The sequence below is a fragment of the Cheilinus undulatus genome, linkage group 10 (assembly GCF_018320785.1).
Source record: "Cheilinus undulatus linkage group 10, ASM1832078v1, whole genome shotgun sequence".
Classification (NCBI taxonomy): Eukaryota; Metazoa; Chordata; class Actinopteri; order Labriformes; family Labridae; genus Cheilinus; species Cheilinus undulatus.
This window is the reverse complement of record NC_054874.1, coordinates 17,218,183-17,244,123: the sequence shown is the minus strand read 5'-3', so window position 1 is coordinate 17,244,123 and position 25,941 is coordinate 17,218,183. Positions and strand designations below refer to the sequence as shown.

Sequence of the window (25,941 nt, the reverse complement as noted above, 5' to 3'; positions counted from 1 at the left end):
TCTTACACAAATGATTAATGCAGTTTTGACTCTTTATCTTTACTTCTATTCTAAATATTGTGTACTTTCACTTCTTTAGACCTCTAAAAGATTTCAATGAAACAATCCTAGATGAAAAGGCACATTTAAAACTCCTTAAATGTAATCGTACTCAAGCTTTCTGCCTTTCAAAAGAAAGTTTTCCTTTCCCCTATTAATGGGAGCTTAGCAATGTCACAGACTATGGCCTATATATAAAAGTCAACCTGAGTTATACTTTGGTGCTTTATAAATATGTAGAGTTTGGTTGAAGTTCACACCAAACTTCTAGGGCAGCAATCCCCAACCACCAGGCCATGGATCAGTACCGATCAGTGGGTCATTTTATATCGGGCCGCACAGAAAGAATGAGTAACTTATCTTAAAGGCAGTCAAAAGATTACAGTTTTTAATCAAAATTAATCTCTGGATTTCTAAAGTTAATTGTGAATAATCCCATCCTTTTAATAGCATTCTAAAATTCCATTATTTTGCATTCAAAACTTTTTTTCTACTGTCTTGAACAAAGGGCAAATGGCTTCCAGTTTGGACATAGACCTGTTTTTATAGGTAGATTGTGTTTTCCTTGACATTTTGTCTTTAAAAGCTTGTAAAACATCAACCCAAAATCAAGCTCTAAACATCCTTTATGTCAGGACAACCTGAGCTTTAAGAATATGTGTGCTGCAGTAATGTCACTTGAATTTTAAAAAAGTAATGGAACTATAAAGACAAAAAACAGGAATTAAAACTCAAAGATTTATATGTATTATACACAGTAAAAAATAATGACTAAGGGTTTTTGTTGCGCAAACTTGTTCTCCCATCTCTTGGGGACCAAAAAGTGAAAAAAAAATCACTCTGTGACAAAAAGCCTATAAAATATTTACATTTTTACAAAAGGGTCAATGCACTTTAGGGAATTTGAGTCATTATTCAAAGCAGTTCCTGTCTGCAGTGACACAGAAGGACACATTACAGCCTCTCTGTGTCTATTTCTCTCCTTTATAAGTCATTCAGGCTCTTTGCTCCAGTTTTAAAGTGTTTGCACAGGTACTGTTTTGCAAAGCGTGACGTGATGATGGAACAGCCTGCCATTGGTTGTCATAGCCCCGTCACAATCCATTGTGGGATACAAACAGACAATATGGCAGAGAGCAGTAGCCTCAAGTGGCAGGAATGATCGAAGAATGGATTATAAAATGGATAAAAGACGCTCAATTTCAGAGTTACTGGTGTTGATTTAATCTTTAAACACCTCAACAAGCCACCAAAGTTCCAGGCTCACAAGAAAATGCTCTGTAAGAGCTACAAAGGCAAGTTAGAACAACACAATGTTGGGCTTCATGATCGAAAAAAGTAAGTAGCTATGATTTATTGTTAAAACGTTATAAACTTTGAATAACGTGTCTCGTCTTGTGGTATAGGACAATGCCGAGCTCAGAGGGACAACACAAGGGAGGTCTACTTAAGATACAGGTTCAGTGTGAAAGGTGATTCTCATGCATCCACTGATTCAGCACTATGGTGAGTTGTATTTTTAAGCACTTTATTTTTAAGTTGTTTGTATCATATTTATTTGGCATACTTATCCCCACACATTGATGGTATCTCTGACCATTATCACCTTATTTTAAATATGCCCTAGTCATAAAAAGATGGTCTATTTAAAAAGGCAGGCGTGTGCATGAACATACATAGATCTAGATCTAGTTGGTGACTAACCTCGCTCCAGACCAGCATGGTCCCGAAAATGACCTGCAGCCCGTCAAAGAAGTTGTCCCCGATGATGATGACGGTGGCGCCCCCTGTGGTCCATCCTTCACTCGGACTGATGGCTTTGATGCTCGGGGTCGCTGCAAGATTAACACACAAAATAGATTAGATGCTAACTAACCTAATGACAGCCCATAAAGGCCATGTACAGCTCCACGTACAGTCACCTCTTCTTCTTTCCATCTCTCCCTCACTCACGCACACACCTCTCTCCCCTCTCTCCCAGGGGTCGGGGGCGAGCGAGGAATACTAATCAGAGTGATTATACACACTCCGTTATTAAACATCACCCCTGCCCTGTGTGCGAGGGCAGCGGCGGTGCGCTTGTTTTATGACACGTGGCAAAGCGTGCTGGCGTGTAAATGTCAGGTGTGCTGAGTGTCTGATCAAAGGCCACGCGACCGGGGAGCAGAGCAGAGCCAACAGTAGCTCTACCCTCTGAATACGCCGCCTTCATTAAGCAAACACTTAGCTCCTGCTCAGCTGGCTGCTTTGTGTATCTGTGCAGATATCTCAGCGCAGGGGTCATCTCAGCTCCTGCGTGGATGTTTGTAATGCGTTTTGTAAGCTTTCCATGTTTTCTGTTAAAGCATATTTTTTTTGTCTTATCCAACAAAAGTACATGCAATAACAACAATAAACCACATTTTCAATAAGTGGTATTCAATGTGCTTTTCGACCTTATCTGGTGGTATTATGGACTTGGAGATTACTGGATGTGATTGAAGAAAAGAACAGCATTGGGGGAAATACATGTTTATACAAGCTAAATCTCCTCTCCTTAACAGATATGCAGCTTGTCAGACATGCTGTAATTCTGTAAAGCGGCATAATCCACTTTAGACTGGGCTGACTTTTTTTTCCCCTGAAGCCTTGCCTTTTGCTCTTCGCCTGACTCCCTGTTCTGTTGATCCTCCCCAACAAGCTGGACTGATATTTAGCCCCCTGATACGCCTGCAGAGATCAACGTTCACCAAGCGGCAATCTGTGGCCGTAATCATGGCCTAAGATGCCTCCTTTTCACAGCCGCTGATATTATGTGCGCTCCATGTGTGTGTTTGTGTGTGTGTGTGGATTAACCAGATGGTGGAACGTGAATCCATGTGATAGGATTATACTTTGGGGTGTTCCTCGGTGCCATCTGTTCAACTCTATGCGCTGCTCATCTATTACCGCCTGAAATGGGCCCCCAAAGTTGTGTATCCTGCACACAAACTCGACACACGAGAAACAAAAAGGAACCACTGTCTTTTATGATTTCAGCGCCTCTGTGTACAATCATGTACTTTTACCCTTTCTTTTCATCACGCCAACATCTCTACACCCTCCCACTGGTGGCGTCTTTCAAACCTTGGCCATCAGGAGAAGAGAAAATCAGAGAGGAGGAAATTCCCAAACAAATCTCTCAGACACAGTGAACATCTGCCAGTGCACTGTGCAGGCTCTTCCTGTGTTTCACTGACATCTACAATATGCCTGTGAACTTTTCCAATCGAGACCAGTTGCAGGGACAAGTGGCTACCTCCTCTCTAGAGAATCGTCATTGGATAGACTTAACCACAACATTCAATCTTAATGCAATCTACTGTAGGCCGTCATGTAAATCCCTTCTTAGTATTTTGTCATTATCATCCCTGAGGTTGACTTTCCTTGAAGTAAAAAAAAATATGTTTCTCTTATTCAATGTCTGGGAAATCGAAATGAGAAAATAACTGGATTAGGGAGTTGGGAATCAGTGCAGGCTCCTAAATCATGTGCACATGTCATTATGAAGTATTAAAGGTTTGGGTCTGAGTGTGCATGCGAGGTGTGTGTATATGTGTGCATGGGCTTTTCTGTGTGCGTTTGAAAACCTGAGGGATGGGGAGTGATGGAGGGCTGGAGGATAAAAGCAGGTCTCGGAGGAAATAAAGCCAGTGTTGGCTTTAAGCAGAACAGACCTCATAAGACACATAGTGCTTATGCGAGGCAGAGTAGAAGGCCCAGAGGCAGAGACCTGAGGGGAGCAAGCCACAAGGGAGAGACAAGAGACTAGCTCTATAGCTACCACTCGCTCCTCTCTTAGCACAAGTTAGAAACCCTACAAGAGAGAAAAGTGAGAATCTGGGAGGAAGCAGCAGAGAGATAAGACGGAAAGCGAGGGAGCAGGTTTGAGAGGGATAGAGTGGAGACAGGAGGGGTTGAGTGCTGAGCCAGACAGGAGGAGGGGTAAGGGGGGCGGAGGGGTTGGTGAGAGAGGGTGGGGAGGAGAGTTTAAAAAAACAGAAAGAAAGTGAAGAAGACAAAGAGAACTTGGGGGTTTTGTTCCTGCTTTTATTACCGTGTTCCAGGTAGGAAGGTGTTCCTTCCGACGGGTCAAGTCGCCGAGCTCTGCGTCCGTGTTTGGAGTTGTTGTGCACAAACATGTTGTCAGAGACGGCCAGGACATGACCCTCTACGCTCACCGTAGTCGACACAACCACCTGAGACAGGGACAGATGGGGGCCATGGAACTTCAATATACCACATTCAAATAAAGACATATGTAGTTGTTTTGTATTTTGAAGTACACATCCACTGTATTATTTCATTTTCTATCTTATAATTCGTCTTCAGTTTTCTTTTAAAGTATGGTGTTATGGCTACCAGTATGTTCTAATGTAGCTTTATCAACAGGGAGTAAAACATGAAGTGAATCTTGCTTTATTTTACAAATATCCCTGCATGTTTTACATAAACTGTGACTGCACTTTTTGTTCTGGAATTTTCTTTTTTTGATTTCAGTGTTTTTCCAGCAAATGTGACATTATCTAACAAGTGAAATAACACCTTTTGGTTGGCATGGAAGATGCAAATTTGCATTTATTTTTGTGTTTTTTTTTTTCTACTGTGTAAATGTAAGTCACGCAGGAAAACTCCTTGTAGCTTGTCTTGGTCCCAGTTGCCTACTGAAAGAACATTGGACGGTTAAGCTTCCCTGCATTTTAGGACACACTGACCTAATAAACATGAGTGTCTTTAAGTTGTGCAAAGAAACACTATTTTGCACTCATCTCACTCTATGAAAAAAATTTATTCTTTCTTGATCTCTTTTTATTGAAACTGTCCTCAGATTTAAATCTAAAAAGTTTTAAAGGATGACACTCAATAGTAAGAACAAGGTCGCCATATGACATCACTGCCCAGAATGCATTACACAAAAATGGCAGCCTGTATGTTAATGTATTTTTCAAATATTCTCCAAAGTGTAGAGACTAACTGTGTTTCTCTGTGCAACAAACATACAACGTGCTTATGATAATAGAGTGAGGTCAATGTGCCTTAGATATATTTTGGTGCTTTATATGCCTTTATTCAATAGAGTAAGACACAGGCCAGACTTGAAACCAGGCTGCCTGCATACATTTGGAGCAAGGCCATAATGACTGAAACCTTTGACATATTTACTCTCTTAGGCCGGCCACACACTAGACGAGTTTTAAATCTTAAACATTTTAAAACTGTGGGAGACTACAGACATGAGGACAGTTTCAAACAATTTTTCATCTTTAATCCTCCAAACGCACACACTAGATAACTCAGCCAGATTGTCAGATCACTGGAGACGACACACCTGCTGACCTGCCTATGACCTCACGTGATCACGTGACCTCAGAAAAAAACAAACATGGATGTCTGTCTATATCGTCTTGCTGTCCCTCCACAACAGAGTGTCCTGGCATGCATTACAGGTCAAGCAAAAATCATAAAACAAGGGAAAATGATTTGGAGCAGTAAATTAATCGTGTTGACACCACACACATGCAGACTATTCAGACAAATAATCATTTGCGACGAGGCTCAAGTTTGGATAGTTGGGACGCCCCCACAATCATCTGGGGAGTCGAATCTTGCCTAAAATCGGGCTTAAAATCCTGTAGTGTGTGGCCGGCCTTACAGGATTTGGATCATGGGGACCCAATTCCATGCAAAAAGATCATTTTGTTGTAAAATCATCATCCAGAGAGTCCAGTACAGCTTCACATGAACTGTAAACTTTGTTTGATCTGAAAAACACCCTGATGGCCCAGGGGTGGATAGTCAGACTTAAAAAAAAAAAAGTTGTTTAATGTTTTTGGATAACATTAACTTCTGTGGACTATGTAGAATTGATGGATTAAATGCTATTTAAATCATTGTCTTTGTAAAAAGATTGACATTGTACAAATCTAAGCAGATGATTAACTGTGCCCACCTCTGCACCCACACTGTAAAACATTAAAAAAATGACAATGCAGATCATATCCATCCTGTTGTTTACGAACGTTGTTGTTGTGGAAGTCATAGAGAGGCATCACTATAAATTCCAGTGTGGTTTTAAAACCCGCTTTGAATTTCTGTGAAGTGAATACACAGGATTATAGAAGCTAAAGTGTTACTTATTTAAGTTTGTAAAGGGATGCTTGTGTCACATAAAGTGTATTAAAACCATGTTTATATGGATGGGACATATTTTGTTTTCTGTCCTGTTATTTCAGATGTTGAGAAGGTATTTATGTAAAAGAGCTCTTCCTAATGCTTCGCTTATATTTCACTAAGTATGAAGCTCTATGCATTATTATTTTTTGTTTTTAAAAGAGTCAAAAGAAGGTTTATTTTGATTTTTATGCTGAATTTAATCTTCAGAAGTGCATACAGTAATCTCTGTTGTGCCTGGATTTATCCCTGGGAAAGCGCAGAGAGCATTGACAGTGCGTGAGGGAGGCCCTGTTTTGTTTTTCACACAGGTGTTTTTCTGTGACCATTCAGCAGTGCTTTACAGAAAAACCCAAACAAAATCAGAAATTTATGCAGTCCAATATAAATTAGTAAGAATTTAGTAGATTATTTCTCTGTTGTAACAATGCTTCTTAGAAAAAATCTTACACTGAAGCCTATTTGTTTCCCATTTATATGGTGCCACATTTGTAAGGAACATGCATTTTTTAGATGAGCAGCAGAGCTGAGTATGTGTGTTGTGCCCATGCCAGTGTAGACTGGGGTTTGACCTCGACCTCATTTAACACTTGTAGGATCAGCTTAGGCGTGCAGCACAACCACAGTGGCTGACGTGTGACCAATGCTGGTTGAAGAATGAGATGCTGTCCCACAGCAGTGTGTGACCACGCTGGCGACCGGCATGAGGAGGAGGTGCCATGCTGCTGTGGCTGTGTATGGTTTTTCCACACGCGACTGGGGCTCCTGTTTCTTAAATGAACAAATCAAATTGCCAATATGTCTTGTTTCTTCAGACTTCAATCATCCAATCCACCAAACAAGAGTTAATGGCTGAATAAACTGTTTGGCATTGGCAGTGATTTGGCAAATTTTTCATGGGCACAACCCACATACTCAGCTCTGCTGCTCATCCCACAAATGCATGATCCTCACAAACGTGACACCATTTAAAGGATAAATAAACAGACTTTCCAGGAGTATAAGATTTATTACCAAGAAGCATTGTTACAATGAAGAAATAATCTACCAAACCCAAATGTCTTTACTTTTTGTGGTAAGTTTATATCCCCATGGTGTTTATGCAGACAGTTGAATCTCACCTGAAAACGCCTCATGTCTCGAGGGTTCCCTGCATTCTTCAGGCAGTTCTGGTTACATTTCAGGAAGAACTTGAGGAAGAACCTGCATAAACAGACAGAGAGAAAGATAAACAAATGAGTTAGTGGAAGTATGAGCTACTCCAACAAACCGCAAATAAAACAAATAAAAATCGCTGTGGCAGACAAGAATCATACACTCCCCCAGCCTCATCCATCAGTTGTTTATGACAAAGGCAGTTTTGGATGTAGAAACAGCTCGGGGATATTGAGTAAGATGCTACCTTGTATATCCATCTCCGAGCTGCTGTCACAGCTTGCCATAAACTCACCGGGGCAGCAGACACAGACCCCCCCACCTCCAGCTGCAGAGGCGTGTGACGGAGGTTGTGCTGTAGCTACTATGCAGCGCAGTGTTGCCATTCCTGCCTCTCTCAATCTCAGTGTGAGAGACCACATCAACAGCACCTGCCATGCATTATTAATAGGCTGAGATGGCAAGTATGGCTACCCACATCAATACTTAATGAGGGAGGGAGGAAAGAGAGGGGGCTGGAGGAGTAAAGGGGGGTGGGGGGTGTATAAGAGTGGAAGGCGGGGGGGGGGGGGGCACCAGAGGCCTGAAAAGCAGAAAGGGGACGTCTGACAATTTATTCCCTGGCCCCACCCTGTCGCTCAAAGCCTGATAACTTCTTCTCTAAGTGAAACTACAGTCGCGAACATCCCTCCACTCTCCCTTCTCTATTGTCTGTCTGTGAAAAAGAAGAAGAAAAACTATATCAAATGAACCGCGAAAATAAACAGCGCCGTGTACAAATAAACAGGAACCCTCAAAAGGGGGGAAAATAAAACTACAACATTTCCCGCCCTCCCTTCCCTCCTCCTCCTCCCTTTGAGGTAGCTCAAAGAAGTGCTGACAGCTGAAACTGCTTACAATACAGATCTCCAGCAGCCAGAGAGAGAATCACTCCTTTGCTCAGCTTTTCTTTCATATGTCTTATTTTCTACCCACTGTTCATTTGTTATGGCTACGATTCTGCACTGGGCAGCGCGTTTGGAGCCAACTGCCTTAGATACAATCATGCACGAGCAGACGCATCACACACACACACATCAGGAGGGAGAGACATGTCAGGAGAAACACAGTAAGCAGCCTTGGACAATTGCTTCATCTGGGAAAAAAAAAAGAAACAAGAGAGCAAAGAAGATAAATGGACAGATCAGAGTTCTGGCTCATTTCAAGGGCCGGCTTACTGCTGTGCACATTACAAGCATCTGATGTAACACAAGAAGTGGTGAATTTATTCCTGACAACTCTTAAATGCATGACAGCTGGTTAGTGGTAGACACTGTTCTCCAAGTAAAGAAGATAAAGCCTCTTATGATGTGAATAAAAAAGTGTCTGTCTTTGCTGCTTTCTTTTTTCCCCCTCTTGTTTGTGTTCTGATTTATGATTTCTGTGGCACAAGAGGTTTAAAGAAAAAGAGAGATGGAGACAGGGGAAAGCAGAAAAGTGAGAGGAGAAAATGATAGAAAGATAGAGGTAGAGAGTATGTGAAATCCAAACGGAGAGACGGACCACCCTCCTGTATATTTTAGAAGCTGTAGGCCAATAACTCAATAATTCATGAAGTGCAGAGATGGAGGGTTTTTCACTGCGGTGGTTGGACCCCAAAGGCTGAGGGTCTCCCAACTTTCTTATCTCCTCAGGGTCAGGGAGCAGCCTCGCAGACAGCTGTGGACTACATCCACTTGTCCAACATACTCCACCTTCCTGACTGGCCCTACTGTTTAATTCATCGACTCCGCTCTTTCCCCAATGAGTCCTTCTCCGGCTCCTCTGAGGTATTCATGATGGACAGATGATGGATAAGTGGATACAGGAGAGGAAGGGTCAGTGGAGTCAGAGGTGGCCAAATGAGGGGGTTAAATATTAGAGTTACTTTCTGAGAGAAAGAGGAGGAAGAAAAAGTGAGACTGCACTGGTGCAAAAATGAAGACACTAAGTCAAAAAGTCAGCATGCCTCATTCACTTTGTCAGCGTGTCCCCTCCATCTCCTGCACGCGTGGATCATCTGATATATTATTTACATGACTTAAGGTGTCTGGAGTCAGCCGCACGGAAACATTACAAAACTGTAGCATGTTGATTCCACCGTGCTCTATCTCATCTCCCCAGGAGTCGGGGGACTGGAATCACCGCTGCACACATTTACATGGATCAACAGAGAGTGGAGGAGGGTGGGGGGTTGGATAAAGAGCAGTGCGTGATGATATGCAATAGCAAAGAGATTAGCATAAGGACTTATGGATAATCTGATTGACAGCTGACCAGTAAATATGGACAAATAATGACAATAGCTTATAATTCTCCTATTTGCTCTGCTCCTTTCTCTGTTATCGTTTCCCTAAATTTTCAATCTATGAAAAGATCCTCTATTGCTTCACAATTGGTTTTTGTCAGGAATATCCCATAATCCTTCTCTGATGAGCTCATGCACCCCCCCAATGACCTCGCATACTCTACAGCCTTTATATTTAATTGTATTGGAACAACTGATTAAACTGATTTACAACATTAAATACACAAAAATTGATCAATCATATCCTAGCCATGGCCTTGCATGCAATGTTTTAAATCAGTGATTCTCAACTGGGCGAGCATTAGGACTCACAACTACCCCTTTAAAAGCAATCCCAACCAATTTTTTTTTAATTTCTGACCACTAGAATTCAAATAACTTAAACATCTGAGGGCCCAGTGGCAGGCCAGCAGATTTTTTGTAACTATTCAGTGATTTACAAACTGTAAGCATAGCATGTTATACACCACCAGAAAGCTTAGATTCTGAGGATTCTGACCATGTTAGACATTCCCAGATAAAACCACCAAAGCAGCCACAATTAATCCTTATCAGGCTACAAACAAACAATAATAAAAGTGACTAAGCTCACCATTAGAAGCTCTCCTGATAATAATATTTTATCAGAAGCAGCTATGCTGCATCAAAAAGAGTCCTCACAATCTAAAACCAGTCAAATTTTACATACAAAAACATGATTACATCCATGAAGATCCATGGACTTTTTTGCTCCCAAAAGTTCACTGTATTTGCTGTAATAATGTCTTTTTCCAGGCAATTATAAAAAATGCTATATAGAAAAACGTCTGCCAACCTCAATCCTTTTTCTCTAGTTTGAAACACCTGGACTCTTCCTCATAAAAACAGGTGTAAAATATTCATTGTCTGTTCTAGTGTTATCATCTTTGAACCTGGACTAGCTAAGGCTTCATGGTTTGGTCCATTTGAGTTTTCCAGCTTATACCTCCCAGCTGCCGTCATCTACAGGCCTTTGTTTCACAATACAAATCCAGACAGGGGAAAACACTGTTCTGTTTTTGTTGTATTTCTCAATACCAGAAGCACCTACAGTGAATCTGAAACTTCAGAGTGGCTTTTGAAGACGCCTTGTTTGCACTCGTACTCCAAAAAGGTTCAAACACACTTGGGTATTTATGGAAAGGCGTTTTTGACTCATTTTACCCTCAATTCTGACATATTTTTTTCTAAATGACAGATGGTGCAGTTTGGACCCCAGATAATATCTTTATATCTGGGGTCTGGGATGCATAGCACCTTTAAAAGCAGAGGTTAACAATAATCAGAATCACAAGTAAGACAAAGCATCATGAGCATAAGAACAAGACATAACCCCAACAACAGAAGAACCCAGGGGACAAATAAAAACCAGAAAGAAATAAAATAAATGAAAATAAAAAATAAAAACCAAGAAAAACCTAGACAACACGGGAACCCAACTACAGAAAAAGAGACCTGAGATGTAAGAGCATAAAGGATATCAAGTAGGGATGGAACAGAATAAAAGCGAAAAGAGTAAGAAAAGATAAAAACAAATTAAAATGAGTAGTAAATATTAGATCAGAGTATATATGGCCCATCTATAAAAGCTAGTAAGAAGCCTAGCTGCTGCATTCTGAACTAGCTGAAGCGAGAAAGTGATTTTTGATTGATAGATTATTCGAAAAATCTAAACAGACAAGAGACAGGACATGACAAACATGTTCAAAAAGCACTTTTTTCACAGAAGGGCATGTATGTATCCTATTTTACTCCACTTTCTCAAGAGAGCAGGGAAATGTGGTAATTTCTTTAGGAATATCCACACCATCTTAGCTTTGAAAGCGATAACTTAAAATATGACATACTTCTCTCTAATCCCTGCTTGCATTAATGCTCATGACCATGCCGCTGCTGCTGGCCAAGCTTAACCTCCTCCACCCCAGCCTCCTCCTTTATGGCATAAAGCTTGTTGCACCGTCATATTCAGATTCATGCTGCTATGGATTAATTGTGTTTGAACTAATCTTACTGTATTCGATATGCATTGTCATATCTGTGTCTATCTATGGGGCTTTCTGGACATGCACTCCCTGGAAAGCTAAAGCTTGCTGCTTTAGTAACCAGGAAGCAACTTTTTAGCAGATCCTTCTTCACCAAGTAAAACTGTACATCAGTTTTGCAAAGAAAAAAAAAAAAAAGAAAGGTACAATGTAAGATAAGAGAGTTCCTGACTGAAGCAGAACTCTTGAGACATATTCTGGAATTTACTGCTTATAGGAAAACCTAAAAACACATGCATGAATATATACTGTACATCCAATAGGGCTTACATACAAAGAGTTTTTTCCACCTTTTTTCCAACCACATATATCCACTGGGCAGAGCTTTGTGACCCACTATTTGGTCCGGACCCACCAGGTGAGAAACACTTTTGTATCCTCACAGTTGAAATGTTGTAATTCTCATCTCTGAAGTACATTTTTGCTGGTCAATAACACCTCTGTCTCCTCTATTATTCCTTCTTGTGAATATTGTGCCTCTACCCTGTTTGTATGAGACCCTCGCTGGTTTCAACCTGTTATACGCTGCAGACAAAACAGCTACAAATATTACCCCTCCAAATTGCAGCGCCAGCCCCGGATTAAATGAAATAAAACCATTTTGCTCTCACGTAATTACCCCCAAATCCGAGAATGGCTGTGGAAGTGAATTTGTGTAAATAACTGCTTGGCCTCTCGAAGCCTCGTGGCGTAAATTTGTAACAGCGAAAACAAACGAATAAACACATGCAGCCGGTCGCTGTAGTAATTTAATGATCTCACACTTTCATCATATCGTAACGGCCATTATTTGTCACTTTGGAGCAATTAAACACAAAATCACCCTCTGCCCATAAAAAACAAAACAAGGAAAGCAATTATAACACAACTTTTAAGTAATCCCTGTAGCATCTAAATATTATTACTGTGGTGATAAAGATTGTCTACGCGATTAGCTAACAGCACGGAAGCCTCCGAGGGACAATTCTGTTATATTTTCTAATAATTTTCCTACATTAACAACAAATGAGGTAAAGAGTTGTTTTCCTTGTCAAATTTAACACAGATAACTTTGGAGCAGTGCTGTTTTATCTTCCTCTGTAGTTTTAGTTTATTTCAGCCTTTTGTGTCTCATTGTGCCTCATTTCTTTATCCTCGCCCCTCCTCTCTCTGCTTTCTCCCTCTGTTTTGTTCTGATGCGCAGTAAAAATGGCTGTGGGTGATGCCATAACTCAGCTCTCTCCTCTCCGTCTCCCTCCATCCATTTCAGCCGTACAGATCATCTCCAGAAGAAAAGCAGTCTGTCTGCCTCCTAATATGCTTCATGAGGTGTGTAATTCACTGTGCTCCGGAGGGGAGCCATTTGTCTCGGGGGTTAACTAAGTGACACAACAGCACTTCCCCTCGCTTGTTACCACTGTGGGACATGTTGAACTAATCTAGGCAGGTAGAGGAATGGAGGACCCTGCACTAGAGCAATTAAACATTGAGATTTGTCCAGGAAATCGATCCTAATGAAGTCCAAATTAAGTGTAAATATTTGTCAGCAAATATAACGTTACAGGAGAAAAAGGAGCGATGAATAGGCAAACAAAGTAAAAGTGAAGTCTCAGAGAATCAAATGTCTTCCTCAGGTCCGGTTTTGTGTATTTTCTTTTCCTCCCCTTGTGTTTCATTTCTCGTCGTCTCTCTTTGGCTCTTTCCGCCATGCATCACTGACACTTCAACCAAGAGCCTGACTGGCTTGTTGTTGTGGTGACCTGTCTGCCTGCCTGCAGTATATGTTTAAGTGTGGAGGTACACACACACAGGCACACATACACACACTAATTTAGGGAGATTTATGAGGGGGGCCTTGCACCAGGAGCCATGCAGGCTGACCTCAGGGGTGTAGGGGGGCACTAGGTGGGGGAGGGGGTCCGACTCCACAGGGGGGGACATTAATAATCCAGAACCAGGTCTGTCTCTGGGCCTGGCCCTGGGCCTCGGACACCAGGCTGTGACAGGCTGCAGTGGCCCAGTTTGCTGCGAGAGAAACATCCAGCACAACATGACATACTAAAATAATTCATATAAATCTGATAAAAGGACAAAAAGAAGCAAAGAAAGCAAAGAAATGGATGGAAAAAGAGAGCATTGCACACTTGAATCCTTAGCTTCATTCCTTTGGAGTGCTACTCTTTAAAGTAGCAGTGCGCACCTCTATATTGCCCCCATGTCTATCTTAAGTGTCATGATTTATTCAAATAGAACATCTCACTGCGCTGAAAAATTCATTTCTAGTTGCTCCGTTCATCGTCCCATCCACCTCCTCGTCTGTATCTGCTCAATGTGTGCATGTCGTGTCAGCTGAATTTGCCCCGTTGTTAAATATTTCTCAGAACAAATGGACCCTGGAGGAGGGGGACGCTGGGTCAGGGAGGATCTGTGCTGCGTCTTCACCGCTCAGGGAGAGGCCCCATTGGGAGAGATTGCTCCTCGCTTCTCCATGAAGCCGGAGCTCCAGTCCCAGCTTGGGGACAGAAGTCCCAGAGACACTTAACCAATTGTGTTTCATCCATTTCATCCGAAAAGGATCATTCAAAATTCAACTGAGAAATCATGCCGGGAGCGTTGAAAGACAGGCAATGAGATCTCTGCTGTGTGGGAAAGGAGAAAAGGGAGCTGGGTTCAACAACTTGTAGCCTGATAACATCACTACCTGTGGCCTGGATTTACACCAGGTGGAGAAATGCAGCCAAATAAACATCTGTGCATGCATGTGTGTATGTGGGTGCGTATCAAAGCCATGATGAATAAGAGGCTGTCTGCATGATGGACAAGCTTGGCAGGCAGTGCTGATTGAAACACTTCCTCTGTCGGGGCCTGGCCCATTAATCTGATGGAGACAGAGACAAAGAGAGAGAGAGCAAGGGAGAGAGAGAGAGCTCCAGGCCTCGACTACAGGAGTAATGAAGGGTCCTGGTCCCTCTCACCTCAGCGCAGTCCTGCCATGCTGGGACGCTCTGCTCCCCTGTCCGGCCCAAACCCTGCCCTCGTGGGACTGACCAGTGAATAATGGCCCTGTCATCAGCCGGGGTAGAAGCTGCCGCACTGCCGAAGGGTGTGTGTGACCGTACTAGTGTGTGTGACCGCATGTTGAAGCCCGCCCCTGTGCAGTCCCATACTCGAACTGTTCTCCTCTGTACCTCAGTGGAGGACTGATGTATTCATATTGAATAGTGTTGATTTAAGTGCATGTTAAACTTAATGCATAATGCATCCACTATATATAGCTTGATAAAGAGCATTGTGTCAACCCTCGACCGGCCCCATACATTGTGGGGATGAATGTGCCGCTTGCAAAAGTTCTTTCTTTTTGTTCCATTTAAGCACCGTATTAAATCATAACTATGACTGTGAGTGTACGCAGGCTCAAGGTTATGTTTCTAAATGCAGCAGGATCAGAAATCAGAAACTTAATTAGTGTGCTGTGTTTGTTCTCGGGTGAAAAGTTGTTCCCACCAATGGGTCTTGAGGGAGGAATATGGAAGCAGGGAATGTGAGAGAGAGAGAGAGATTGATACTGAGCTGAGACGTATGGCTTCCTACAGAGCGTATGTGCGCATGTGGACATGTGTGTTTTGGCCTTGCATCCCTCTGTGTTTATCAAACATATTACAGCTCCTTCTAGATTCCTCACCTGCACACCCCCAGCCTGCTACATATGGCCCACCAATCACAAAATAAGGAATCATGCATACATTAGCATAGCTAATGGCCTACCCTCTCCATTTAATATGCAAATTTCCTGAAACATTACTGAATGCCGTCTGTTCTAAATGAATAAATTTGAATCGCAATTAGAATAATCCTTTATAATTAATGAAAACTGTCAATTTTGGTTCATAAGTAATTTGATTAAAGTGGTGATGGGACACTTATGAAGTTCATCGGGCTGCAAGTAGTGTGAGCGCACATGCATGGAGAGACACACATGAGCTGCATGACAACCAACAGCAGGTCCAGGGCTGCATTATTGATGAAGATGATTAATAAACTTATGAAAGTGGTTGTCACACATGCCAGACCTCTCCCTCTTTTTTCTAACACAACTTCTTTTCACTCTTTCACCGCCGCCGAGGAAGAACAAATCAATCACTTCTTTCTGCCACCTGACAGAGAGGGAAAAGTGAGCGAGTGATTGAAAGGGTTCCCCGGCCTGGTGGTGCTGTGTCAGTGGCCTGTCTGTCCGATGGGAGACACTGATGGACTGCTGAGAGCACCGTGCTCACACATACACATGCATGGGGCTGAGATCTTTCCCTGTTGTTCCTCACAGAGTAGGGCTGGCTGTTTCTATCATGTTAAGAGGAGATTATTTGAAGAAGAGGGCGTCCAGTGTGTAAATGTTCATACAACCTTCACCATTACCTCTGCAGTGCTCTGCTTAGCTGCTCCTGAAGCGGTTAATGGTGTCACTTAAATGAGGGTTACTCAGCTGTGGGAAATTGTTGCAGTGTTCACTGTGCATATATTTCAATGCCACAAATATAAACGCTAGTGTGCTCGTGTTAGTGCATCAACTCCAACATGTAGCCCTGACGAGTGTGTTTGCATGGCATCAACCCAATAATAATGGTCCAGATAGTGTAGAGCCTCGCAGACTAATTAGCCATATCACTGAGAAAATAGCAGCCTGCTAATTAATGGGTATTATGGCATTTCAGAAGTCACTGCTCTAATTGGGAGGGAACTGAGCCTTGCATTTCCATACTGCAGTAATACAGGCTTTATCCACCCATCTATCTGAATGTGTGTCTACCTACTTGGCATGCTTGCTTTTAAGCACAACCCTCCACATGCACGCAGGGAAAATAATTATCCTGCTCACATTTTCAAACAGTAATGAAAAGGATGTTTACATACATACACTGCCAAGTTTTTCCACATAAATAGAACATCTTCAACCACAAGGAGACATAAATCTTTTGTAGTCTCTGATCCATTACCTTACATATTTATTATGATTAAATATAGTTCTTATTGCTTTTAGAGAAAAAAGGCTAATGTCAGTGAATTGGTGGGCAATATTATCCCTCTGAATAATTCTCCGTATCATTTTGTATTGGTGTGTGTCTCTGATACACATGCATATCCCCCATAGGTTCCTCTTAACCCTATCAGACGACGGGACAATCAAAATAGATTTGCATTCAAATGCCACATGCTCGGTATCAAATATCAAATCAAGCCAGAGTCTAAGACAGACAGACCGTCGTCTCGTCCCTGCTTCTCTCCTGCACCTCCTCCTCCTCTGCCGCCTTTTTATTCCGAGGGTCCCTGGGACTCTGATTCTCCCCCGGACGAGCTCAATCGAGGAGTGACAGGCAGCGGCCCGGCCTTGATTGACAGCCTGTTGATGCTTCTCTTCCCACCCACACACATACAGAGTTTGCCTCCCCCCTGCTCGCGCACTGGTCTGGGTGTCAGTGATAGCCCCTGGGCTAGTGCCCCGCAGGCTGCACAGCACTATACATACAAATCACAGTGTGTCAGCCTTGTGAATGGGCCCATTTTGACTTTGTCCTTGTAAAGTCAGGCCCCCCTTGAAGCAGCCTGGATCTGTATCCTGCCTCTTTTTTTACTTTCCCTTTCATTCCCATATGCACACTGAGGCAGATACATGATGAAACTCACACAAGGGGACAAGCAGTTGGGGTATGCATGCATGCATAAACACACATGCAGAAACAAAAAGGAGAAATGTCAGATTTAAACTTGGTGCTAATGGGTAGCACCTCACAAGGGAAGGGTATAAATACATCAACAACAACACACACAGGCAGAAAGTCCGCACAGCATAATGGCCAGGACCGGGGGCCTAATCTCACACACTCAGCTAGTACACCTGGTTAATGTTAAGAGGGCAGTTATAGTCAATTACATTCCCATATAACGCATAAACCTCCACCCTGCCTGTGCCGGGAGAGTAATTGAAAACAGGCGCACTTGGGTCCAGACAAAAAGTCAACTTCCCACCCCTGACTTTCCCATTCACTACAAGCACTTCTTCCCATTTCATATTCCAGCTCCTGGGGGCAAATGTGAGAGGAAGGGAGGGGGGTTAACATTTGGATATAAGGCAGAAAAAGAGCAGGAGGAGATGGAGTCATATGAGGTTCTGCAGAGGAAGACAAAAGAAGGAATAAAGGGGAGGATGGAGGGTTTTGTCTCCCAGGCAGGTGAGCTCCAGTTAGGGTCAGGGTGAGAAGGGTTGGTGGATGGAGGTGGAGGTGGCGGTGGTGTTGGTTCCACCGGGGTGGGGGCGGCGGTTGTAAGTAGGAGTTTGAGACTGACAGGTGACATTACCCTGCGTCATGGCTGGAGGGACAGAAGGACAGAGGGCGCGATGGTTATCCAAGCAGAGAAATGTCAACGTCCAGACACCGCTGTGACACACAAACAGGAGCAGCACAGACACACAGAAGTACACAAAGATCCAGGACAAAGGAGTCTGGAATCTTTGAGAGCAGAAAAGGCTGGCAGAGATGAGGAGATTACAGCTTCTCCATTTAAAAAAGGACGAGATGAGAATAAAGAGGGAAGAAAAGGCTAAGAGTCACAGAATCAACTATCAGAAGTCAACATTTTGCATTTAATTCTATTTGGTGTAGTTTCCCCCACATTTGTCCATCTTGTGGCGTTTTCATTAAAGCCTAACCTAATTTTGGCAAAGCTTATAAAATGTCCATATTGCTGCTCATTCGACCCCATTGATTTAGTGTTTGGTTAAATATTCACGACTGTGGATGCAATTAACATGCTGTTAATGAATAATTGATCGCATCTTAAGCGGCCATAAAACTCATGCATATTAATTATTGAAACAGGAAATATGAAAAAAACAACCTTCCTTGTTTTGCCTCAATCAACCTTCTTTCATTTTGTTTCTTTAGTCAGGAAGGCCTTTAGAGAGCGTTCGAGGGGAGAAAGTGCAGCTAATATGTGTGTGGAGACAGGAGGCAGAAAGTGCTGTGAACACTATGCAAATGCCTCCCGTAAACACCGCTTTTACAGCTCTTATATGCGTTTAAGCTCCCTTTGAGTACATCCATTTAGCTCGTACATACATCCCTATGTGTGTTTCCGTGCTTCGTGTGGCTTGCTGGGAGCATTGACAGCTGCGGTGTGACAGAGGTAGAAGCTGCCTGTTTTTGAGAGGCAAGTGTTTGCCAGACAGGAACACAACAACAAAAAAAAAACATCTAGGGAACATGGGAGGCTTGTCAGTGCAAGACTGGAGATCAGTCAGCCAACAATGAGCTTTCCTCTCCCACTGTGTCTCTACCTGTGTATGCTTAGGGCCTGGTGTCCCCCCTGGCACCTCCCCAGGCCCATGTGAGGGGAGAGAAAACGGATAAGGGCTGGAATCAGGATGTAGTCTTCCATGCATCTGTGGTCAGGTGAATGCCCCCTCCCTTCCACGCGTGTTTTTATGAGAGCATAACTGTGTTTGTGCCCCGTTTGGTGGGTTAAATTCATCACCCGTACATCCTGCACTCCCTAAACCACTCTAAAATGTCTTGACATGAAAAACACATCCCAGAAGCAGCCACACACACCAGGAAAACACCAATTTACATCATTGCTTGTAATTTATTTAGCACTCAAAAAGCTCTGAGATGTGAGGTGTGCGTTTGCATGTACCCCCCTCCTTCCTCCCTCTCCACCTCACTAACTACTTTGCGATGTTGGTGCCTAGGAGCTAAAAGTGACAAGCCGTCAATTGTGTTCCAATATTAACCCCCTCTCAATGTCTGTGTGCCCGTCTTCTTCTCTGTGATGTTGGCTTGATCAAAGAAGCGGCACTTTGGCAAAAAATAACCAGGAGGAGTGAGATGGAGGACACCATGCTGCTTACAGACTGATGAACGACGGCCAGTCTCTCAGCCCTCTTTTTCTTTGTCTCTCCTTCTCAGTCATTATCTCCATCTCACTCATGGAGAGGCTACATGAGGCGTTGGCTGAGCATGATTCGATATCTCCTCTATACAGGCAGCAGTAAGTGGTAGTTCATGAAGTGGACGGTATACAATTTTATGGAGAGGGAGAGCTGAAGCTTTTTATAAGGAGAGAGAGAGAGAGAGAGACAACATTTTTCAACTCATTTTGTTCTTGTTATATCGAAGAGAAATTGGAGGTGGGCTGGGCGGGGGATAAAAGTAAGAGGCAGACCACCAGAGAGACAGAACATGATAAAAAGATGCCCTGTGTCTGTGTTTCATCTCATCTTAGCAGGTTCACCTAGCGGTGAGATTCCTCAAACGCACCTTCAGTCATCAGCAGAGGGGGGCTGAAGGGAAAGGGACGGAGAGACGGAGAGAAAGGGGGAGAGATGGTGGATCTTTGTGGCTAATTCTCTGGGTGTGGGAAAGCAGAGCACCTAACACAGGTTGGCCTGGTTTCAGTAATGAGTTTGATTCTTCCCTCTGCCTCCTCTGTCTCACTGGGGACTAAGACTGCATAATAACATCCTCCACACACATACACACAAGCACAAACAGGTCTATGGGGAGCTAATTATTCTCACCTGTGTTAATTATTGCTGTAAGCCAATCAGCGGACTCTGTGCTAATTAGGCAGTGTTAGGTCTGATTAGTGTTTTGCAGCAGGCCCACTCAAACTGTTATCTACCATACTCGTCCCCTCAGGCGAGAGAGGAGAGAGGAGAACAGGTGGAGGCTTGCCCTGCCTGCCTGTGTGTGAGATTGTGTGTGCGCTCATCCTTAATAATAAATAACTGAGGGACAGCTTAAATTTGCAATAAAACACAAGTCCAATCAGCTTCTTTTCTAATCAAACTTTTATTAAACAAAAACGCAGAAAGCCATCAATTCCCCCGCTCTCTACCCTCAGAGTTAATTGGTCCTGGTTTGGGGTCATTTCTTTTATCTGGACAAACAGCCCCTCTGCCCTTTTAGTTAATGAGGGCTGTTCCAGGATCAGTTCTGTCACTAATGGCTCTTTTTTGCCAGGATAACCCCGCAGATTGATCCACACATCACACATGCAGCCCCTGTCCTGACCCAAGAGTGCTAGCTGGAAAACAAAGGTGCAAAACGGCAGTCGATGAAGGTATAAATGTAAGGGTCTGCACATGAGAGAGATAAAAAGGGAGAGAAGAGGATGAGAAGAGGAGGAGGGAGAGAGAGACAGAGGGGGGAGAGGCTGGAGGAAACCTTCCTCTTATGACACGATTGATTTTCTTTCAGAGGCTTGAGCCTGTCACTACTGAACACTTGGACCCCCACTCCTCCTCTCACTCACAGGCATACATACACAAACTCCATGCCCTGACCTCCACGTGTGCCTGCTGGTCCATACTGGGTCTAATGACACCGGGGCCTACCACAGATCAATACCAAACTGTCACTCAGCTGGCAGGCGTGCACTCGCGCATACGTGCACTCGCACACACAAAAGCAGTTGGACAGATGCAGACGCACATGCAAGGTAGGGTATGCGTTTGCACATTTGTGTATGCTGGAAGCAATGTTTTCTACAACCTCAGCAGATGCCCTCCCCCGCCCCCTCCACCCCCACACACTGGACCAAAGCCATATTCTCTCTCCTCAGCCGTTTTCTCACCCTCCTGCTCCCTCACACTCAGAGTCTGGGTCCTGATGTAATATTGATGAGCGCGGATGGAGGCCCTATAAAAAGTGATAGGTCCTTGTGATGGTAAATTATAAACTGTTATTGATTTGACATCCATGCCTGCATACGCACACAAATGTATCCAAATACACAGCAAAAAAAAACAGGAGTGTTGACATTTAAGTTTTACACATTTCAGAGTTGATTTTAACTCAGAGAAAAGGGCAAAGGTACAAGACTGTGTTCTTCTTTACAAGGACGAAAGAACTATGTTTCCCACAGTCCATTATGATTCCATTTAGTCATTTTTAAGGTAGTGTTTGTTTCAGACCATATATGAACCTTTTTTCTGGATGGATTTTCATTGTCAACTGTCTACAGTATCGGTTCACCGGTGCGGTTGTCATTTCCATGGTTGCAGTAGACCCAACCAACCAGAGACGTCGCTCTGGGCACTCTAGGACGACACTCTAGGATTATGGGTATTAGAGGTGCCAGAAAAAAAAAATTGATTCAGGTAGAATTGTTTTGTATTAATTGCTACGATTCTGAATTGATGTGAAATAACCAAGAATCAATATTTTTAAATGTGCTTTATTAGATCCTGAATGTATTTTTAACTGCAGACCTGCTGCAAACATTTTTCTCCGTGATGCTGCAGGTGTGTAGCGTGTTAGCTACGCTGTTAGGATTAGCAGCACTAGCTCTTATTGTTGGTGATGTTTACAATGCTGTGTCTGACACACTTGCATACTGCCTGCGCTGGAGCCTCAAGTTACTCAGCCTGTCCTGTTTTCCGAGGAGAAAAGCTTGAAGATTCACTGTGGATTCTACGATCCAACATTTGTTGGATCCAACATCATCCACTTCACATCCACTTCATACCTCCCTAAATGACCAAAGAAACAACGGTGGTGGATGGCTCCTCTCTTTTCGCTGCAGGACAGAAAGATATAGAAGATCTTTCATACCATCAGCAATAAGACTATATAATTCGGGGATAAATAAAGTTATTGTATTGTATTGTATTGTATTGTATTGTATTGTATTGAGGAAGTCTGACCTGAAGTATTTCCCTATTGTGCTAAACCAAAGTAATGTAGCATGCTTTAGGAATGGTTCATATGCCCAAATTCACATCATACATGCACATTCATCCTGACTTATCAGCGAACAACTGCTCACTGACACGAAGAAAAATAAATCCCCACAGGATCTATCCTCTGTTTTATATCAAACACTTTTTTTACAGTGTAACTAACTACCATGTTAATTGGTGACAATTTGTCGAATGCGTATGGGATGATAACAAATATCAAAAAGTTAAACAGCCCCTTTATTCAGTTTTTCGTTAAATCCATGTCTCCTAAGCATCTCTTAGACATAAGAGAAAATGTTCAGTGTTAGAAATTTACTCTCTCAGTGTATCATTTTAACTACTAAGCCTTACCCTCATATTAACACTGTAAGATGTATACATTTCTTAATAAAAAATTTGGAATTAAAGATCTTGACACATCAAGACTGTCACACCTGCAGCAAAGTCAGAAGTTTTCTGTTAAGGATGATTCAAGAGACAAATACAGAGTTGGGAAACACTTTAATTTCCAGTAGACCGTCGTATGGGTGCAAAGTCAGTAACTCAGTGGATAACTTCACTCATGGTGCAGAAGAGTCTAAAACCCAAAACAACAATAAATCACCGGAAACATGAGCAAAGGAACCCTAGCAGTGATCACTTTAGAAGAGGCAACAGCTAAACACATTCAAACGCACGTAAACAAATCTAAAAACATCTCAAACACATCTAAACACTTCATAGAAGCTCATGATGGAAAAAGTCAGCCCCAAGATTTGAAATGGCATTGCCCAGAGCTTCACTCAGTTGACTCTCCACACAGTTGGACTAACACTGAATGCAATTACACTATCTAGTAACTCCAACACAGGAGGTCATTTCACTCAGAATGAAGTTAAAATCACATGTTTGGGGTGAAAATAGACTCAGAAATGCTTAACACTGATATTTCAACAATTTAGGCTTAGCTGTGTGGTAACTCTAACTTTTATACTTCTGATAATATGGCTTATAATCAAATGTGCCTTGGAAAAAATGAATGGGAATTTTACTAACTAACCCACCCTGTTAAGCGATATAGGCAGTTTTCCCATCATGCCTATGTGCATAGTAATCATATGTGTTAAGATGTTGCCTGTTGTACAGTGATGACTGCTGGGATCTTGTTTCTGGTGCACTGTTGTTGTGTGTGATGTTAGACACTTTTGCATCATGAGAGAAGTTATCCACCAAGTTAGTCACTTCCTGTCTGTACCACTGGAAGGGTCGGTTTTTTAAAAGTGAGTTTCACCTCTTGAAGAAGCACTTCCTGCTGTAAATTCATAAAAAAAAAAACAACACCTCCAGTTAGAAGTAACTATAAATGTAGGTTTACATTACACTTTAATGTGCCAGAAAACAACTCTTCAGTCAAGAACACTCTCGTCATACAATTAACCATTTTATTGCAAAATGGATAAATAGTTTTACTTGGTGGAGAAGGCTCTGCTCAAAAAGATGCTCCCTGGGTTAGTCAAGCAGCATGCTTTGACTTTCCAGGGAGTGGATGGCTAGAGACTGTCATATGGACAGACACATTTATAAATGTAATATGAGTTCAAAAGCAATTAATCCATAGTAGCATGAATCTGATTATGAGGGTGCAACAAGCTCCATGCTATAAAAGGAGGATGCTGGGGTGGAGGAAGTTTTGCTAGCAGCAGCAGCGTGATGCATCAGCATTAATGCAAGCAGGGATCAATGAGAAGTACGTCATATTTAAATGGATCGCTGTGTTGAGAGAAAGAGGTGTGATTGGCTGTGGGAGCTGAGAGGCGTATAACTAATGCTAGGCTTCACTGAGGGATAAAAATGAACACTATTTGAGAATTCACTCACATTGAGATTCATATAAACTTGGGAAAAGTTAAATTCAACACTATGGGGGTTGAATTAACACTGAAGATTTTGCTCTGTATCAACACTGCTGAGAATAACTTACACTCTTCAGTTTATTCACTGCAATGTTAAGTTTTAATAACACCCTGCAGTGCAACTAATTTTTACTTTATTTAGACTTATTTTAACTAAAATTTTAACACTTGGGAAAGACTTAAACACCAGATATACTTAGATACAGTGGTTAATTTAACTCTTAACTGTGTAGACAAACAACAGCTCGTTTGGCCCCAGAGAGAAGAAGCAGAGTCCTTTTTCCCCTCTTCTTGACTAACTCCACGTCATTCACCGCTGTCTCTTCCTGTTCTTTTTCTTCTCTCCCCCCCTCCTCATCTCGCTCATTCACTCACTCCTCCTCAACAATCTCAAGCACCCATCCGCCTCTCTCCATACACATCTCAAGTGCCACTTAGAAAACCAGACTGGGGCTTGAGCCAAACTCTGCTCTCTGTGGTTCCGTGTTTGTCTGCGTGTGACTTTTCCTGTGAGTCAAGATCACAAATAACAAAAAAAAAAAAAAAAACACTCCCAGAAAGGCACATTTTCTTTTAATTCTGGTCACGCCAGATAATTTATGTCCAACTGCAAATCTGTTGACTGTGAAAATCTCTGGCTAAAAACATTTGTTTGTCTCTGTTAAATCACTAATTATAGGCTGGCACAACACAGGGCAGATGCAGGCTAATTCACCATTAGGCCGTTTGGTGTTTATTAAACTTTTATAATGTGATCACTCTGATAACGGCACAATTGTTTCCCTGGGCGTGTGTGATTATACTGTTGTACCCCCTCTGTCCCCTTGTAATGGCTCCCGCCGAGCGTGTGTGTGTCCGTGCATGTATGTGTGTCTTGGAGCTCGCGGAGCAGTGTTTTCCATTTCTCATTAGAGTGGCACAGACTCCTGCTGCAGGGTCAATGAAGGGGGAGAGGGTGTGCGAATATGTGTGGATCTGTTTGAAGGGGGAGTGGGGTGGTAATGAGCGCAGGAACATAATACTACGGCGTCCATTAATGCTCTGAGGCAGTGACATTAGGCATACTTAACTAATAGAGCCAGTCTCTGCAATTACCCACTGTTATCTCTGCAGCTTTAGAGGGGAACCGGCTTTAATAAATGTTTGTAGTGATGTGATAAATGCCAGGTTTGCTCATTTGTAATCCACACTGCAGGACAAGGGGAAGCGAGTGGATCTAATTGTTTTCCTCCGGATTCGTGAATGTGCTTGAGTTCAGAGAAACAGGGAGGGAAGAAAAGCAGAACATTTTCCTGCAGGTATATCTTCCCTAACTCTCTCTCTTGGCTCTCAGTGGGGTTCTGTTACAACTGTCCTCCTGTCAAACAGAGAAAAGCAGTCCATACTCGCGCTCACCGTCACGTCTCTGCCTCCTCTCCTCTCATCTCTCTTTCATCCCGGCCCACATCAGAGGCGCGGCCGTGATTGTGTGTGTAAACATCTTGTCATGCTTACACGGGCGTCATGACAGAAGAGAGACGCGCTTCATTAATGGCGTGCTTGTAAGTTTGTCTTTGTGTTTGA

The 25,941-nt window shown here is 42.8% G+C and overlaps 1 protein-coding gene across 4 annotated transcripts in view; it reads right to left on the bottom strand.

The window, feature by feature from the left end:
- Positions 1-25,941, bottom strand: part of ebf1a (EBF transcription factor 1a) — a 101,487-nt gene that overhangs the window by 31,453 nt on the left and 44,093 nt on the right. For all 4 annotated transcript variants that reach the window (XM_041797288.1, XM_041797285.1, XM_041797286.1 and 1 more), the window contains exons 7-9: positions 7,350-7,431; positions 4,115-4,256; positions 1,744-1,874 (exon numbers count right to left, since the gene is read on the bottom strand). In XM_041797288.1, the coding sequence (XP_041653222.1) occupies positions 1,744-1,874; positions 4,115-4,256; positions 7,350-7,431 (355 nt within the window). The remainder of the gene's footprint in view (positions 1-1,743; positions 1,875-4,114; positions 4,257-7,349; positions 7,432-25,941) is intronic.